Source organism: Zea mays, chromosome 9 (genome assembly GCF_902167145.1).
Source record: "Zea mays cultivar B73 chromosome 9, Zm-B73-REFERENCE-NAM-5.0, whole genome shotgun sequence".
Taxonomy (NCBI): Eukaryota; Viridiplantae; Streptophyta; class Magnoliopsida; order Poales; family Poaceae; genus Zea; species Zea mays.
The window spans coordinates 155,613,198-155,631,400 of NC_050104.1; the positions used below are offsets into that span (position 1 = coordinate 155,613,198).

The 18,203-nt window shown below is 43.5% G+C and overlaps 1 protein-coding gene and 1 pseudogene across 1 annotated transcript; both read right to left on the minus strand.

Moving 5' to 3' along the window:
- Positions 1-1,748: 1,748 nt before the first annotated feature.
- On the minus strand, positions 1,749-8,180 carry LOC100383464 (uncharacterized). The gene is made up of 3 exons (NM_001353408.1): positions 7,946-8,180; positions 2,671-4,408; positions 1,749-2,126 (listed from the first exon to the last, which is right to left on the minus strand). The coding sequence occupies exon 2, from the start codon at positions 4,339-4,341 to the stop codon at positions 2,704-2,706; it is 1,638 nt and encodes a 545-aa protein (NP_001340337.1). The 5' UTR covers positions 4,342-4,408; positions 7,946-8,180; the 3' UTR covers positions 1,749-2,126; positions 2,671-2,703.
- A 9,015-nt stretch (positions 8,181-17,195) lies between these two features.
- LOC109942453 (ubiquitin carboxyl-terminal hydrolase 26-like) lies at positions 17,196-17,885 on the minus strand (annotated as a pseudogene).
- Positions 17,886-18,203: the final 318 nt, after the last annotated feature.

The following is an 18,203-nucleotide window of genomic DNA, read 5'->3' on the forward strand; positions in this document are numbered from 1 at the left end:
TCGAAGAACTTCTGAACCTCATGTGTAGCTGGATCCTCATAATCGGTGGGTTAACCGGGGTTCTCCGAATCGACGGTTATAAGCTCATGGCGTACATCGCCAAGCATCTCTTCCATCCTATTGTAGTCCGTCTCTTGATGTGACTGAACTTCCGATACAATACGAGGAGGTGGGTCCTCACCGTGGTGCACCCACACCTCATAGTCTGGCATTTAACCGTTCTTGCAAAGATCTATCGACATAGTCCTCCTGTCAATGAAATAAATGTTTCGACACTTGCTACAAGGGTACCTAACATCGGTTCCAGTCTCTGACCGAGCAAAAGCACGGTCAAGAAAAGCATCAGTCTTGGCAACCCACTCATTTGATAGAGCACCTCTTTTCTTCCAACCTTCATACATCCATCGACGATCTTCCTCCATACTAGATACGAGACGTTAACTTAATTAGTTATGATTACTAATGAACCACACTAATACAATATCACTACAGAAAAATCATTTCATGGGACCCTAAATCAAAATAAAATAACCTTATTTCCGAGGGCTTAATAATTACCCTCGGAAATTAAAAGTTTAAATTATATAGGCACTAATAAATAAACTAAAACAAGCTAATTTAATTGCATAATTAACTCAAGTCGTCGGACATTACAAAATCAAACATGACTACTAGCAAACACAAAATTATACTAAAAATTATAAAATTACTCACTTAGCTGGACGATGAGCCGGTGAAGCGAGTGCCGATGGGGTCAGGGCTGGCGCCGGTGGCGTCGGGGACGGGGGCAGAGGCTCCGGCGGGCGCAGGCTGCGTCGGGACAGCTCCGGTGGCGTCAGAATGGTCACGAAGGCGGCCACGGGCTCGTCCTCGGGCGCGGGCTGGGCGTCGGGGCGGGAGGTCGCCGGGAGTCGCTTGGGCAGCGGTGGAAACACCGGGCGGCGGCGGCTGGTCATGCGAGCGAGCGAGCGGAAGAGACAGAGAGAATGAATCGATGCGGGCGCGGGGGCATCAGTTAAAATCCTTTATTTCCGACGGCCCTCTAGGAGACCGTACTCTGACAACCCTCGGATGTCCCGCGTTATGTTCGACGACGGAAATAAAGGAGCCATCGGACTTGTGTTATTTTACTGTAGTGGAAATTCACATGGATTGAGAGCAAAACAAACAAACCGTTGTAGGGTGGATTCAATATTTTTTGGATTTTTTAGAAATTTTAAAGGTTCTTTTAAATTTAAACAAACGAAACATCTCGGATCTATTAGACAAGACCAGATTAGCTCTGCGACCGTGCCGATTCGATAATCGGTATTGACCGAACGGTACCATTCGCACCTGACGTGGCCCGTGTCACCCGTCCCTACCGGTTGGCAGCCCAACCATCTAGCCAGACGAACCCGCCTGCCACTGCTCTCACTCGGGTTGGTAGTTGGTACCGACCGCTTATAAAACAGTAACAGCTAATACAGGAAGGCAACAGTCAGCTGATGGCATGGCTAGGAGCTCTGAATCCATCCAGAAGCAGGGTCACGTCCGCATTCAGCTGAGATCCCAGTGGGCAGTGGCGTGCTTCTTGCCTTCCAGTCATGGATCAGGCAGGCGTGCTGCCGTGCCATCTCAGAGCATAAGGTCAGCATCGCAGAAGGCATTCACACTTCACTGGTTGCCCCTGCCTACCAACGCAGAGCAAACAAGAGTTTAACGCCGAACAGTGCAGCACTCAGCACTGTGATAACCAAACCAGCCATAGCACCCAAGTACGTACAATACACCAACTGAAGCACGTTGTACATACAGGATCTTACAGCACTCCTTGTGTCTACTGTCAAATCCTGGCTAAATGTAGTAACACAAACGATTCAGCAATCCAGATTTGGAAGCTAATACCACCAGATTCTACCAATATACAATATTAAGACCATTGTTTGCACCTATATATAAGGATGGAACTGAGTCATGGTAAGTACATCAGCGATGATAGTGAGCGTGGGAGAGTTTCAAGGCTGGGCAACAAATAGTAAGGAAGCAACCAGCTTGTTTTTTTGATTGTGCAGTCTTCATACTGAAGTTTAGGTTCCACCTTGGATTCATGTGCTGAACGCCTGAACCCCAAGCCACGAAAGAATCTGCAGGGAACAAAATAGAAAGAAATTAAGCATCAATGTTCTTTAAAGGAATATATGTATGCAATGGCACGAATAGTTCGAGCCATAAACAAACTTTCCTCGATAGATGTTATGTAATCATGCAGCAATACAGCATAAGGTGCATCAAGCAACAGCACGCGGAAGAAGTGTAACAGTGCATTGTTCTGTATAACAGTCCAATTCTACACAGGGACTTCAGGTAGAAGATACTCATATTAGGCTACAATCCCAGTCAAAATTTATTGAAAAGGTATAGTATAGTGGGACCTATCATTGATTTGTTTCCTCCCCCAAGTACAGAAACAGAACTATATTGCCAGCAAAAAGACTGGCTGGAAAGTAGCAATCACCGAGCCAGATATTATTAACTGGTTTTCCTCGTCAAAATGGAAGATATACCGTCACCTAAAAGACCTGATGTGGTCCCACAAGCTTGGAAACTTAAAGTTGTCATAGACATGCCTGCGTTTGGGATAACAATAATAATCAGCAGTTAAAGATCTGTGAGGTGCCAGCAATATACCTTAACAATGCTTCTTAGAAGAAGTTGGAAATATCAGCACCAGGCAGAAGATACGACCAGCTTTCTGTTCTTCCAGCCAAGATAAAGGATGCCATCTCTCTCCTCAAGCCTGTAATGGCTGTGGTAACTGTCAAGCAGTGTTTTGATGGTTCTGTTCACCACTGGACTTAACGGGTATGGTCTAAAACCAGCCATTACAAGTCTTGCCCTCCACTTTCCAAAAGGCTCATGTCTCTCTATCCTTTCCGCACCTTCACAAGCAATTAAATTGACAATATCCCTTGCAACACAGTGTTGCTCTGTGCTAATGCGCTTCTTATCATCCCTGGGGCAAGCAACATCTATTGCCTCAAACATCGCTGTGTAATAATCAAGAGTCTCCATGTATCTAAGAAAGAAAGGTGCTGTGTTTGTGTTTGCCTCCTGCTCTACAAGAGTTACCACCTTAGGAGAGAGGCTCTTGACCATTCTCAGTATTCTATCACGATGGTTTTCTATGCCCACGCTCTCATCAGGAGTATGATGCAGCTGATAAGCAAAATTGACAACGATGGCCTCCCCAGATCTTAGACAAAGATCTTCAAACACAACCTCATGACTAGCTGCTGGCACAGCATTGAACTCGAAGGGCAGACCACATGACTGGGCCATTCTGTGCAACCTCTGTCCAACCATATCCAGTCCACCACCTCGGGCATGAGCAGAATTCGAGTCATCTATGCCAGTGATCCTTAGGTATGGTCGCCTCCCAGGCCTTGAAGCAAGGGCCTGTATCATAGTCATCCACTGACTACCCTGAGCGATTTGAAAATCGATGATGTGAATAATGTCTTCCCCCTTAACCGCTTCAGCTATGGCACCATTGGCAGACATGTAACCGAACTTGAAGAATGGACAGATCTCATAAAGAAGATGCATATAGGACAAGAGCTCAGAACTCGTAGCCACAGGCTCTTTGCACTTCAGAGATTTATACAAGGCATGTCCAGTGAAAGAAAGCCTCGCAATGAGGCCTTCCAACATGTAAGCTCCCAGACGTTGCATCGGTTCACCAGAGACAGAAACCATCTCCCTTAACTCAGACATCAATGCATCCATATAGACAGCATTCTCGTCAACAGCCTTACCACATGCTACAATTACCTGCCTCAAATCCCCAGTTTGAATTCCCAAAAGTTCTCTCCAGTTATTTCCATGCAAGGCAGTGTCAAGCAGAAAGGAACTGTCAGGGCTACCTATGTCAGAATCGGGTCCAAGCATCACATTTTCTAGATCCTTAAGTGTCCAGGTGGGAACCTGAGTGATGCACGATGCACTTGGAGAGGAACCATATGCATGATCAGAGTGGCTCTCCTGCTGAGACAGAGGGCTTCCACTTATGCTCTGAGAAGAGGTAGAACTATGTGCAGGATAAACACAATTGGCCGAAGACGAATCTAGGGTGCAAAACTGTGCTTGAAAATCTTGAACTCTAGAACTACTGCTCTGTGATCCATCATCAGAGGAAATGTAGTTAACATCATCGTGATTTTGTTGCACACAGTAATTACCATTGCCCCCAACATGCATTGGATTGCCATTGTGGTACGGCAGTTGGGTTCTGTCTGGATATCTGTATGACCGGTTAGAGGCTTGTGTCGACATATTTTCTAGTGCAAATTTTATGGGCATGAGTTATATGCTGGAACCCAAAGAGATGATCGTCTCTACCACAAAATGCTCAGCATGATGACATCAACTGGATACAACAAACAGAGATAAGATAAGATAAGATAAGATAAACTGATATTATACATAAACAAGATAGTGGTAGATAGTAGAAAACAACAAATCAGTAGTGCGAAGCTGTATGCAAGGAAGAAAGAAGACACATTTATTTTCCATTCAACACATGAAATCAAATGACAAATACTACTTAAAATAAACTACCCAGTGGGACCACATTTGGTTCATGTTTGAGGTGCGAATGATCCCTGGGGTGGAAAAGTGGAAACACTAGTTCATAGAAAAAATATCACGTTTCAAACTAATGTTTACTTTGAGGGCTCTGAGAGATTGCACTTTGAGAAACAAAAAATCTTGCAGACTCTCAAAGTCTCAAAAGCATATAAAAAACCACCAGTTCAACTACACAGAACTGTTGGCTGGTTAGGTGCTACTCAGATTTGCATCTTTAGTATATGAATGTTAACTTGGATATGATTATCATTTCATTACTAGAGAAGGAATAATATCAACTACAATGTGGAAAACAACAGGAAACTTTTTACTAAAAATAATTGGCTACTGACTACAACATGTGTGCAAGAACAGACCATAATATATCTGCTGGGAGTTCATTAGTGACCAGGGACTCTGGGGTCCCAATTAGTGAATATACAATGATACAACATGTGACAATATTCCTAAAAAATCATTGAAAATCATGTAAGCAGTACAGAGCTAGTTAAACATGCAAAAATAAAATTATTCAAATTTATTTGTTATCAAGATTCCAGATTGGGTTAAAAGCAGCATCTCTGCATTTTGGGGGAGGCTTGCCTCAGTTTATCCCTTCCCTAGACCCACTCATGTGGGAGTTGTCTCCTGCACTGGGTCTCTGCCCTTACCAAAGTTCCAGATTGATTGTTTATCTTATTTCTTGACATCTAGGATGAGTCTGATGCTAGATTTTTGTTACTTAGTTAACTACATTTGCACTAAATACATGATGTTTTAAGTTTCAACAGATACTTGGAACGTTGCAACATACTAAATTACCTAATGGGGACACCAGAACCCATATATACAAAACCAGAACTCTATGTATCTGAGATGCCTATTGTTTTGTCAACCAAAACATCAGGAAACATATCAAGTTAGTCGGCCTTTAAGTTAAAAACAATAATAAAACTGTAAATAGTTTTAGTGTATAAGTGCTAAGTGCTAACATAAATAAGCATAAAGTAATGCCAAGAATTGCAGAATGTAAAACAATTTTTAATAACATAAATGCTACTATGAGAAACTGGATTCAACCACAGGCAGCATTCGTGATCCATGCCATGATTAGGAATTAACAAAAAAAACAGAGAAAGATGCATATACAATAATTTAATGGGTTAATTAATATTAGTTAGTCTATAAGAGCCTACAACAATTCAAACTCCAATCGAAATTATTTGCAATTGCAACCATGCACAGAATTGTAGTTCAAATGGCAAGTAAAGGGAAATTATACATTTGCCATATAACGAAAAACACAAGCCGCGTGCAGAGATAATTCTGGTAAGACTTGAGGGTCAGCTGTCAGCAGCACAAACCATGTTAGGTGTAACACCCAATCTAAACGTGTCACAGCTCACAACCTTGTCCGACAAAATTATAGTGCATCCCCATGTGCTTTGCTTAGCAACACCATGCCATAAACAATTTGTTTGTCATAGCTAACTTATATACCCCTTACAAATAGGACATAAGGTCATAAGCTAATCAAGAATTTGATACAACAAAATGCTATAGAAAACTGCAACCACCTATGTCATCGGCTTGTGATCAATAGCTAACAACTCAGTACTATGAGAAGTGATAAGTGTATGTTTGCATGTTTGATGTTTTTTATCCTTGCATATCCACAGCTCCGTGTCATTATAGTGGCAACTTTGGTGAAATCTCCGATTCTGTATCCGTACTGTGGTGTATAGTATTTAATGCTGTGCGTTGTGTCCGTGCATGTATTCTAGCACCTGCAGGAGTACCATATTTGAACCAATGATATCACGGGGATGCAAGGAATCGTGTCCGTGCAGGTATTGTAGCATATGTCGGACAGTCGGAGTACCACATGGGACATTGACCGGCATGTAAGGAACAAAGTCTACCTTCAATGGTCAGAGCTTTGGGTGTACTGCGACATCACTAGGGTTTGAATCCTTCTCGGATGCGATTCTGGCAGTTTTATTGGTCAGAGCTTTGGGTGTACAGAGCCACCACTAGGTTTTGAATCCTTTTTGGCTGCGATTCTTATATGCCTATTTTTTTCTTTTGTGGGAGAAAGAATACCTATTTGTTCCTAGGTACTCTCTTTTCTTTACTACATACTAGTGGAATGTTACATTTCGCCTGCGGTGCTAGATACTAAATGGCTCTTGAGTTCAACATGATTATATCGAGCAAAAGTAAGCTGAATCATTGCAGATATAACACAATGCACATGATTATATTTGTGCTGTAAGTGGACACCTAGAAAATAAATAGATTGACCATAGTCACCAAGACAATTGCAGATAAGACAAGTCAAGGAATTGAGCTTAGCGGCTCAAGCACATCAAGGTAGGGTTTGGGGACATCATAAATATGCTGCAAAGAACCAACAAATTCTCCTCATCGCATTTTGTTTTGTCGACATACCATAGACGTCTGAATTACGTATTAAACTCCAACTTATTGGCCTATCATGAATGTAGCTAGACCGACTCCCAAACAGTAATGGGTATCCAAAGTCTCTCCCTCAACCTTGTTGAGTACACTCGGATTAGGATGGAAGCCACTTGATTAGAGCAGCAGAACAAGAGCAAAAAGCAGACGGACAAAGGAGAAAAACAAAGAAAACAAGAGAGACGTCATTTTCTGATCCACTGGATTAACAGTAATCATTTATTGGGGGTGTCCAGAAATCCAAGCGGATCTGGTGTGGCAGCAACGTTTTGAGAACAATTATGGCCACCATAAATCGTGGTCCAGAGAAGAAACAGGCAGTCTTGCCAAGTGCCTGCCTGGAATAATCACTGGGTGACGCATGATCGCGGCCCCAGCAAACCTTGCATCCGATCCGACGACCACGTTCACCCACCAAACAGGCAGTCAAAAAAAGGTAAGATGATAACTTAACGGTGCCTCATGTCACGCGGTTCACGTTCTCCAGGGCTTTGTTCCCAGGTATCAGTAATCAGCTACGCCATGCAAAAAATTCCTGGACCCTGATATATGCATATCTGTTTTACCGTTCCTAGCGATACGAATGTAAAAGAGCTGAACCTGACGAGCGGGGTTTTTTTTTCCCCTTTCGGAACCACCAAAATTTCTGGAAAACAAACTGATACTGGTGCTCCGGACAACAAACACAAAAAATCTACAGTAAGGCGGACGGACTTGGGCTTCCGAATTCTACCCCTGCGAGCAGGATTCGGATTCCACTGCTCGAGAGTTGAGAGCAAACAAGAGATGCTGATTCCTGCAGAACAGAACCCAAAGCTTGGGACAATAGTTCATCCTAGCAACCCCAATGCTTCCTTACCAGCGAAAGAAGGAAGTCCGGACGGATCCCCACTCCACGGCAGCCAGTAGAGAGGCGGAGCGGACTAGCGCTGGTAGAAGATAATTCTGGGTCGAGTAGGGGTAGCTTCGCTTGGGTGGAAGGCGGCGCGGGAGACCGCGTGCTCGGCGGTGTGGTGGGGCTACGAGGCAGCTGGGTTCGCGGAAACGGAGAAGGCGAGAAGAGGCCAGGAGAGGGGTGCCTCACTGAATCGTCGTCGCTGCGGGGAAAATGACGAGGGCCCAGGTAGAGGAGGAAGAAAGAGCCAAAGAGGCGGGGGGGGGGGGGGGGGGGGGGGGGGGTATTTTCGTGATTTCGCAGAAAGGAGAAAGCCAAGTGTGTAGAGAGGAGGACCCGTGATTCGCCTGTGATCATCGCCTCATCGGCGGGTGCAGTAGAAGCAACGGTGGGCTTAATTTATCAAAAAGAAGAAAAAAAGATCCTAAATTAATCGCTGAGAATTTATTAAAGAGGTAGGCGTTAAACATGATCCTCCAGACCCCCCACCAGGCACAGAATAATGACCAGGGAGGCACAGGCGCAGCGCAGGCCACCTAATTAATAATAATGTTGAACACCAAAAAGTGGCTGAGGGTCCAGCCAAGGGTCGCGACGGTCTACCACCTGTGATTATATTAACTCAGATGATTATATTTATCTCGTACGTAATTATCTATTTAATTACGTGAAATTTGTTAGCTATCATCTAGAAATTGGTGTATATATATATGGGTAGTCGATTGATAACCCTCGAACACGAATCAATTTACTTTCTTTACCATTTTTATCCTGGAAGTATATGTAGTGTAATCCTAGTTATAGCTTTCCGTATATTCACATCCACCCATATTCGACTCTACGTCATCTAGATCCATCTTGTGTGGCCTGGTAACCTCAAGACAGTCCAAGGAGCTTACCACTTCTCGGGGTAAGTTTCATTTCACTCAAGATCTCTTCCTCGACTCAAGATCACCGGCCAATAAAACAAACAAAGTCAAAAAGACAATCTGGGCGAAAGCAAAGGACGACTAAACCGACCCAAAAGGCGGTGCGACCAAGATCGTCTGGTCATCCTCATATAGGGATGTCATGGCGCTTTTCCGATCTATTCATCACCGATGTATTATCCTACTCAAGTGTGGGGCGGTACGACAATAAATCTATATTACTGGCCCAAACCGTTTACTTATTCGGGCTAAGGGCACCACAAGTTTTTGTCTATTGGCATATTGATCAGACAGACATGACCGAAAAGGATGCAACCTGAAACGGCTTATGTGCATCAAAGTTCTATTAAATATTTATATTATCTGATCATAATAGTTGATGACTTGCATCGAGCTGAGTCTTTTCTTTGGAAATAAAATAACTCATAAAATCTATTGCTTTTCAAAGTGCGCAGGTACTTTTGGTTCGCCAAGCTCTACCAAATGATAACAAATAATAATGAATCGATGGAGTGGCTTATGTGCTATGGTTATGGCTTGCTTGCGCGCTGCCCCTTTTTTTTCTATTCTCCCCCACGCCTTTCCGATTACCGTACACAGGCGCACTTGCTTGAAGGAAGTACAGCGTTGACGCGCTTCGCTTTAGGAGTTGTTCGTTTGTGTCGAATTACACCTGAAATCGTTCCACCCAATTAAAATTTATATAAATTAGATAAATAATTCGACTAGAAATCGTTCCGATCCACCAATCCTATAGAAAGGAACAAGGCCTTACGGCTTGTCCGTGCAGGCTGCGCCATGGCCGTCGCTGTTGCCGCCGGAGGACTGCTCGTTACTAGTAGCCGCGCTGTCCATCCATGGCAAGGGTTTGGGAACAGCTAGTGATTCCGCCAAACTGGTAGTAGATTCGTGTGTGCAAAAGTAGCAAAAGGCCTCCCCTTGAGGCTTAGTTTGGATACTCTAGTAATAAGTGGGATTGAAGTGGATTGAGGTGTATTGAGAGAGTATTTAATCTATTGGGGATTTACACCCTCTCCAATCCCTTCAAAACACTCTAATCCCAGAGTATCCAAACTAAGCCTGAGGCTTGAGGTCAGGTATTCGCGGACACGGACATAGAGTACTGTGTCGCGCTCATCACAGTATCTGTACAACTGATTAGTGGTGCCTAGTAACAAATAGTAAAGAATACGCTTTCACGCTGCTGATAGGTTTGCTGCTCGGTCTCTCACTCTCTTGAGGCTCTCGAGGCGGTGGCAGCTGCCGGTCTGCAGAGAATAACCGGCCGGTCTCTTTTCACCGACAGCCGACAGGTGTAAAATGCTGCCGCTGACAGTAGTTTACGCGCTGTCAAACTTCCGGTCAGGAATTCAGGAATCAGGATCAGATGTTGGGCGAGCCCAGCCCAGCGTAATCCATGTGTGATTGCATTAAATGCATGTGTGATTGTCACTGCTGGTGCACAGTGAGTTGATCATCCCGGTCCTTTTTCAACAGGCATAGGCCCCAGGTCTGCTCACTGTAGGGCCCGACTCCGACCGTCGTCGTCACATCTTGTTTGCTAATTAACTGCATCTGCATCGATCGGGATGGCATGGCCATGGCACGCGGCGGTTGATATTTCAGTCACGAGAGTAGCAGAGCAGCCTTCTGATGGCATCGAAGGGCATTTCAGTCAAAAAAAGAAAACAGTCTGACTAAGATCAGGATTAGCCGTAACCACATGGTCAAACCAAACTTGTCCCGACTCCCGAGGGAGGGAGGAGAGGAACACGAGGTGACGGCAGCGCCACGGCACAGCGGACGTAAGCTCTGGGTCGGGCGCCGCAGCTGTTTCACGGAAACCGCCGCCTGGTACTCGGGCGAACCGAACTTGCCACGTTGACGGGCTCGTTGAACCGGGCCAAAGAAAACCGCGTGCCCTGGGTGGCCGTGGCCCACGACGAGTCGTCGTCAGAATATTAGTACTTGTATTAGACGAACGAGGAGGCCATGAGGGATCATTAGACGCAGAAATCTCAGCTCTGGTGGTCCACTTGCAACACGTCTTTCCCTTCCCCCTTCGTCTACATGCTACAACCATGATGGCGACGACTGATGAGTGGCGTCAGTCAAGCGAAGTCGATGTATTTAATCATGTACTGCCTCCGTTTCTTTTTATTTGTCGCTGGATAGTGTTTACACTATCCAGCGACAAATAAAAAGAAACGGAGGGAGTATATACTAAAATATGCTGCCGCGATGCCGGACCCACAAGACAGGACAAAACAAGGGCATGGCAGTCAGGGCCGGCCCTGAGCCCATGCGCCGGAGGCGACGGCCGGGGGCCCAAAACTAATAAGGGCCCAATATTTAGTATCTATAACACTATATAGGGGATATTTTAATGCACTAGAACTAATAGTTAGTTGGCTAAAAATTGTTAGTGAAATTAGCTAGCTAAAAAATAACTACCTAACTATTAACTAATTTACCAAAAATAGCTAATAGTTGAATTATTAGTTAGGGTGTTTGGATGTCTCAACTAATTTAGACACTAACTATTAACTCTAGTGCATTCAAACACCCCTATAATATACTGGCTTAAATTTTATAAAACCCATCTAACCAAATAACCCACGCATCCATATATAATACACTCAAATCTAATGGATAATATTATTTGAACCATTCTTCAATCTTCCCCTCCTCACGTCCCCACCGCTGTCAACCTCTCCCCTCGTGTCACTCCCTCCATGCCCTCCATGCGATCGTCGTTCGCCATCTCGCCGATCCAGTCCTCCAGGTTCCCAGGGCGTTGGGTGACACAACGCGTCTTTAGGCACACAGGGTCGAGCAATCAGGATTTAGGTTATTCTGTGACCGCCGTTCTTATTTCTCAACCTGTGAAGTGCTAATCTGTGCCAATGTATATTATTTAGTGTTTTAGGTATTTTTAAAACTAATTTCAATGCACATCATCATTTACCTACAAAGTGCTAAATTGCTCCACTGTATATCATATACTTTTTTATATAGTCTAAAGGGTCCACCACGATCAATTCGCCTGGGGCCCTCAAAATTATAGGACCGGCGCTGATGGCAGTTAGCTCTGCATCCAAGTTCAAGCTTTTATCACGCAGGTTTAGAACTACAATAGTTGATTTGGCAACGCTATTTTTTCCCCCGGCACGTCAAACCGCGTCTGCAACATTCTGTCTGCTTCTCATCGACTAACCGATTCTGGTAACCAATGGTAGAACCGCTTCAAATGAAAGAAACCATAGCTAACAGTGGCGATTAGTTTCTGAATGAAAAAAAAGAGACCAAGAATGGAAGCCTGAACTACAGAAGGAGCCTTCTCCTCACTCAAGCGAAGACACATTTGACATGCCTAAAAGTGAGAAGGGTACACAAAAATTGACGCCCGGGCTGCTACAGCTACAGCTGACATGATTCAGTATACGCTCTCAAGAAATCAGGTATCTGCATCGCCGTCGCCGAAGAGCAGCAGGCGTTACTATTTCTGTGATTATTAAAACAAAACCAGATGTTGCAGAGCAGGTAGAATTATGTTACAAGGATGCACAAGCTGAGTCAAATGTTTTCAATATTCAATCAAATAGTCAGTGGAATGATGTAGTAGTCGAGAATAGACAACTGATTTTAACTAGCAATGAGGGTCCGACTGCTAGCCACAACACTCCAGGTCTTTTCACTCCCCTGCCAATAGAAAATCAGCTTAACTCAAATGATAACTTGCAGATCTTCATTGAGTCAATCACAAACATACCAGAACCATCCCTAATCCACTCCCCTCCAAACACACCAGTAGTGCGGGGGTCAGACAATTTAGGTGTAAATGCAAATAAAAATATTATCTCGACTGGTAAACGATCGAGTGGCAGGTTGGCAGCAAAACAAAAATTAAAGATTGAGGGCAGCCGTGATGCCATCTCCAAAGCGCAGGAAATTCTCATTGCAAAGTTAAATAATTCTGCAGCCATACAATACAAATGTTCAAGCGCTTCCACCTCCAATAATCATGTAAATTTGACTGAACAGATTGAAAGCCTCTTCGCAAAACCCCTCAACAAGGAGCAGATGGAGGCAATTATGGAGCTGGCAAATCAAGGCAAGGGGAAGAAAGGAAGCAGGTCCAGGGGCAGCAAGGTGTCGCCACTCAAAGCCCCCATCATCGAGGCTGTTTCAGAAATATGAGCTGAGCGTCCTGTTCAGCTACCAGTGGTTCTAGACTTTTTTTATGTATCCCAAGTTAACTCTCCCTTGCTCGTGCCAGGGGGCAGAGCAAGATGTCCTGAAGGTTCTTTTGCTCCACTGTTGGTCGTCACATGGTAGTTGGTGGTCCTGGAGGTGGTTTTCGAATCATTGGATCATTGTACCTCTGTATCTTACTATTTTCAGTTTGGAACTTTTGTGTGCCTCATGGGACATATGTATCTTACTGTTGGTGAACAAGCTTGCCAGTCTGCATCAAATGTTAGCTATGTTATATTCTTATGTGGCAATGTCTGTTCGAGTAGAGGAGGGTTCATCTTTTAATGAATACAAACTGCTGTATTTTATCTTGGAATGTGAGAGGTTTGAATGCCCGTGCTAAGCGTGAAAGTGTGAGGCAAACAATTCTTTCTACCAGCGCAACTATTATTTGTCTCCAAGAGACAAAAATTATGAGTTGGACTAAAGATTTATTAAAGGAAACTGTGGGTTGCAAGCTTGCAAAGCAGACTGTACATTTACCCTCTTTAGGAGCATCGGGTGGAATTCTTATTGCTTGTGACGAAGACTATTTTGATATTGCTCCAATTACTTACACTTCAATCTACTCAATATCAGTTAGGGTCAGTTCCAGATTGGAGGACATGGTGTGGGACTTAACGGCTGTTTATGGCCCCCAGCAGGAGAATGAAAAAATTATCTTTCTATCTGAACTGTGTACCATCTCTAACTTGATGAGACCTGAATGGCTGATTTTAGGAGACTTCAACATGATAAAGAGAGTGAGAGAAAAAAACAAGGGAGCAATCAACAAAAGAGTAATGAGGAAGTTCAACCAAACTATTGACGCTCTACAGCTACTAGAGCTGGACCTTTTTGGAAAAAAATTCACTTGGTCAAATGAACAGGACGATCCTACGATGTCTCGGATAGATAGATTAATGGCGACAACAGAGTGGCATGCTCTCTTTCCATCGGCTAATTTGCAGGCAATTTGCACCATGACCTCGGACCACTGTCCTCTATTAATGCAGGGTCACTCTTCCTGTAATTTCTATAGAGGTTTTCGTTTTGAATCTTTCTGGGTACACATTGATGGCTTCAAAGAAGTAGTACAACAAGCTTGGATGCCCGCGGTAAACTCATCGGATGCCATCCTGCGGTTACATGTCAAGATGGTCCGCACGGCCAGAGCCCTTAAAGCCTGGAGACGACGCACGGTGGGTAACATCAAAGTGCAGATGGCCATCATTCAGATTGTACTTACCATGCTGGAAAAAGCTCAGGAAAATAGAAGACTATCTAGCGATGAGCTTGACTTTAGAAGAAGGTTAAAAATCAAAATTCTGGGCCTTGCGGGCATCCAGATATCAAATGCTAGACAACACTCTAGACAGACTTGGGTGCGGTTGGGTGATGCGAACACAAAATTTTTTCACTTGATGGCCAATCACAGGAAGAGAAAAAAATTTATCAGATCCTTAAATTGTGGAACCCGCATGTTAATTAGCCAAGAAGACAAGCTGCAAGAGGCCCACCGGCATTTTCTTGAGATTCTTGGGAGTAGAAGTGAGAGGAACAGTGTTATTTGTTGGGAAAACCTGGGCTACTCTCCTTTTGATTTAGCTGATATGGACACCATGATCAATGATGATGAGATTAAGAACGTGGTTATGGGCATGCATTCAGAGAAAGCGCCTGGACCAGATGGCTTCATAGGACTTTTCTACAAGGGCTGTTTTGAGATGATTAGAGAAGACCTCTCCAAAGCGATCAATGATTTTTATCATCACAAATGCAAAAGTCTGCATCTGGTCAATGAGGCAAACATCGTTCTTCTACCAAAAAGGGAGAACCCGGACAAGATAGACCTGTTTAGACCAATCAGTCTAATACATAGTTTTATGAAGATTATAACCAAAATAATGGCATCCAGGCTGGCACCACGAATGAACGAAATTGTTTCCACTACCCAAAACGCTTTCATTCAAAAGAGATCAATCCATGATAACTTTCTATATGTCCAGAAGGTAATTAAAAAACTTCACAAGAGCAAACAGGCAGCTCTATTTGTCAAGCTAGACATATCCAAAGCTTTCGTTTCTATTAATTGGGCATATCTCCTAGATGTCCTAAGAGCTCTTGGCTTCACCCAAAAGTGGAGAGATTGGATAGCCACCATCCTTGGTTCATCGTCTTCCAAAATCATTATTAATGGTCAACAAACTGAAGCAATCAAGCACATGCGAGGGGTACGTCAGGGAGACCCACTATCGCCTTTTCTCTTCATTCTCGCAATGGATCCACTTCAGCGTATGATTGAAATGGCAGCCCATGAGGGGCTCTTGGGCCGGGTATTACCTAATGGGGCGAAGTTCCGCTGCTCCCTATATGCAGATGATGCGGGAGTGTTTGTTAAAGCAGATAAAATAGACCTCAAAGTCCTGAAAAGAATTCTGGAAGCTTTCGAAGGTTGTTCGGGTCTAAAGATCAATTTTGAAAAAACAGAAATTTTCCCGATACGGTATCCAGAATCTTTATGGCCAAATTTAATGGAAGTTTTCCCGGGAAAGTACTCAAAATTTCCTGGAAAGTATCTCGGACTACCACTCCACTTTAGGAATATAAAAAGAATTGAATTCCAGCCAATAATAGAGAAAATCAATAAAAGGCTAGCCGGCTGGAAAGGTAGACTTCTTTCAAAGGCAGGTAGGGAAACCTTGGTTAAATCTGTGTTGACCGCGCAACCGATTTATCTACTGACTGTTTTCCCAGCTCAAAAATGGTTACTTAAAAGGATTGATAAGATCAGAAGAAATTTCCTTTGGAAAGGAGAAAATCTGGACTCATGCAAAGGGGGTCATTGTCTGATGAATTGGGCTACAACTTGTTTACCAAAGAATAAGGGGGGGCTTGGCATCCTTGATCTAGAGCGCTTTGCAAGAGCGTTAAGACTTCGTTGGTTGTGGCTTCGATGGACAAATAAAGATAAAGCATGGAATCGCTTACAACTCCCTTGTGATAAAGCAGATGTTGATCTATTCAATGCATCCACAACTGTAACAATTGGAAACGGCAAAACGGCCGATTTTTGGAAATCGAGCTGGATTCGGGGTCAGACGCCAAGGAACATTGCACCAACATTATACATGAAAGCCAAGAGGAAGAATATCTCGGTGTACCAGGCCCTTAGAAACAATCGATGGATGCACTTCTGCTCTCCTTACACTCAAGATAGAGAAATAAAAGAATTCATCTCCCTCTAGCAGGGTATCAATAACACACATGATCTCAATGATCTTGATGATACTATTTTATGGAGGTGGACGGCTGATGGGAAATACAGCACAAGTAGCGCCTACAAAATTCAGTTCACCACGAACTTTTGTAAAAATGAAAATCTGTCCTATCTGGAAGGCGAGAACTGAGCCCAAATGTCGCTTCTTTGCATGGACTTTGTTGCATAATAGAATTCTGACTGCAGACAACCTCCAAAAGCGGGGATGGCCTTGCAATCCAATTTGTTGCCTATGCAACTTATCATAGGAAACTGTGGCCCATTTATGTAAAGACTGCCCGTTTTCTGCCGAGGCGTGGGGCAGGATCCTTTCTTGGGCCAATCTATCCTTCCTACGTGGCATTTCTAGCTCCGGATCGTTGTACGACTGGTGGAAGAGATTAAGGAGTCGTTGCTGCAAAGAGTCAAAGAAGAATTTCGATGGGCTTCTCATCTGTTTCTGGTGGAATATATGGTTGGAAAGAAATAATAGAATTTTCCAGGGACAACAGAGATCTACGATCCAAGTTGCACAACTGGTGAAAGATCAAGTTGAGACTAGTTTTTAGTGTATCTTAGATAGATCAGTGGATGGTGGTTTTTTTTTGTGTTTTTTTGTATTTTTCTCTTTTCGGTGTGTTTTCGGTCCTGTGGATTATCTTATTCTTCTTAATCTAATACAATGAAGAGGCAAGTCTTTTGCCGCTTCCTTTCAAAAAAAAACAAACCAGATCAAAAAGATCAGTTAGGGTATTGGAATGGACTAAAAAGGTAGCATGGTAACGCGGTCTGGGGTGGGAAATGTTACAGACTTCCAGCCTTGTTTTTTTGTACTTAATCACAGAATGAGTTTTCTTCGTCAGATATATGGCTGCCGTCTTTACATGTACTCCTAACTGACGGAAGAAAACTCATTCACTCAATGCTATGCCCTGACAAAGCTGTGCTGAAGCACTTGATGTCAAAAGAGCCCCTCTAAAGCCTTCCTCAACCTGCAGTATATCACCCTTCTGCTCTGAAATCTCATCTCCAAACACACAAACGAAAAACAGTTAGAACCATCAACCATCATCTGCAGTATATATAAGCGAAGTCACCTTCAGTCTCAACATATCCTTTGTGAACTTTCTGCTTCTCCTTAACGACACCAACCATGGGTGAACTAGCTGTTTGAGTGAAGTAGCCCAAAGCAAGCAGGCATAATAAAAGGATAAAACTTCCCAGAGCAAGATGCAAAAGCAAAAACACCGGTAGATCCCTTATTGAAAAAGTGGAGAAGGAAGCAAAGATCTGGGCTGGCTTGTAGATTCAGTATCTACACTCTACAGCATACCCTAAAGGCACCCAAATCATGAGTTTCAACTGATAGAGGGATGTGGAACCAGAGACTTCCAAACTGACTGAATTCCCAGGGCTTCTTCTCCTCCTGCAACGCTTTGAAATGCGACGATCTGATACAGGAACATCTTTAATCAGCTGAGCTATGTTTAGCTTCACGATTTACCTTACTCTCTAGTCTCTTAGGCTAGCTCCAGCAAGAGCCTCTAAAGCCTTCTATACTCTAAATATAGAGGATCAAACGGTTCTCTACGCTCTCCAGCAGCGTCCTCTAAACGGTCCTCTAAATTTAGAGCACGCTGCTTGATTCTCTATATATAGAGTTTCTCTAAACGATTCTCTATCCATTTGAATACTTTAAATAACTGGTTTAGCAAAACTAAAATATGTACACTATATTTAACAGTATGACAAATACGTATGTACAAAAATAAAAAATAAAAAATGTCTCTAATATAGG

Bases quoted from the DNA above. Each gene is read 5' to 3' on its own strand.
- LOC100383464 (NM_001353408.1), bottom strand. From the start codon at position 4,341: ATGCCCATAAAATTTGCACTAGAAAATATGTCGACACAAGCCTCTAAC.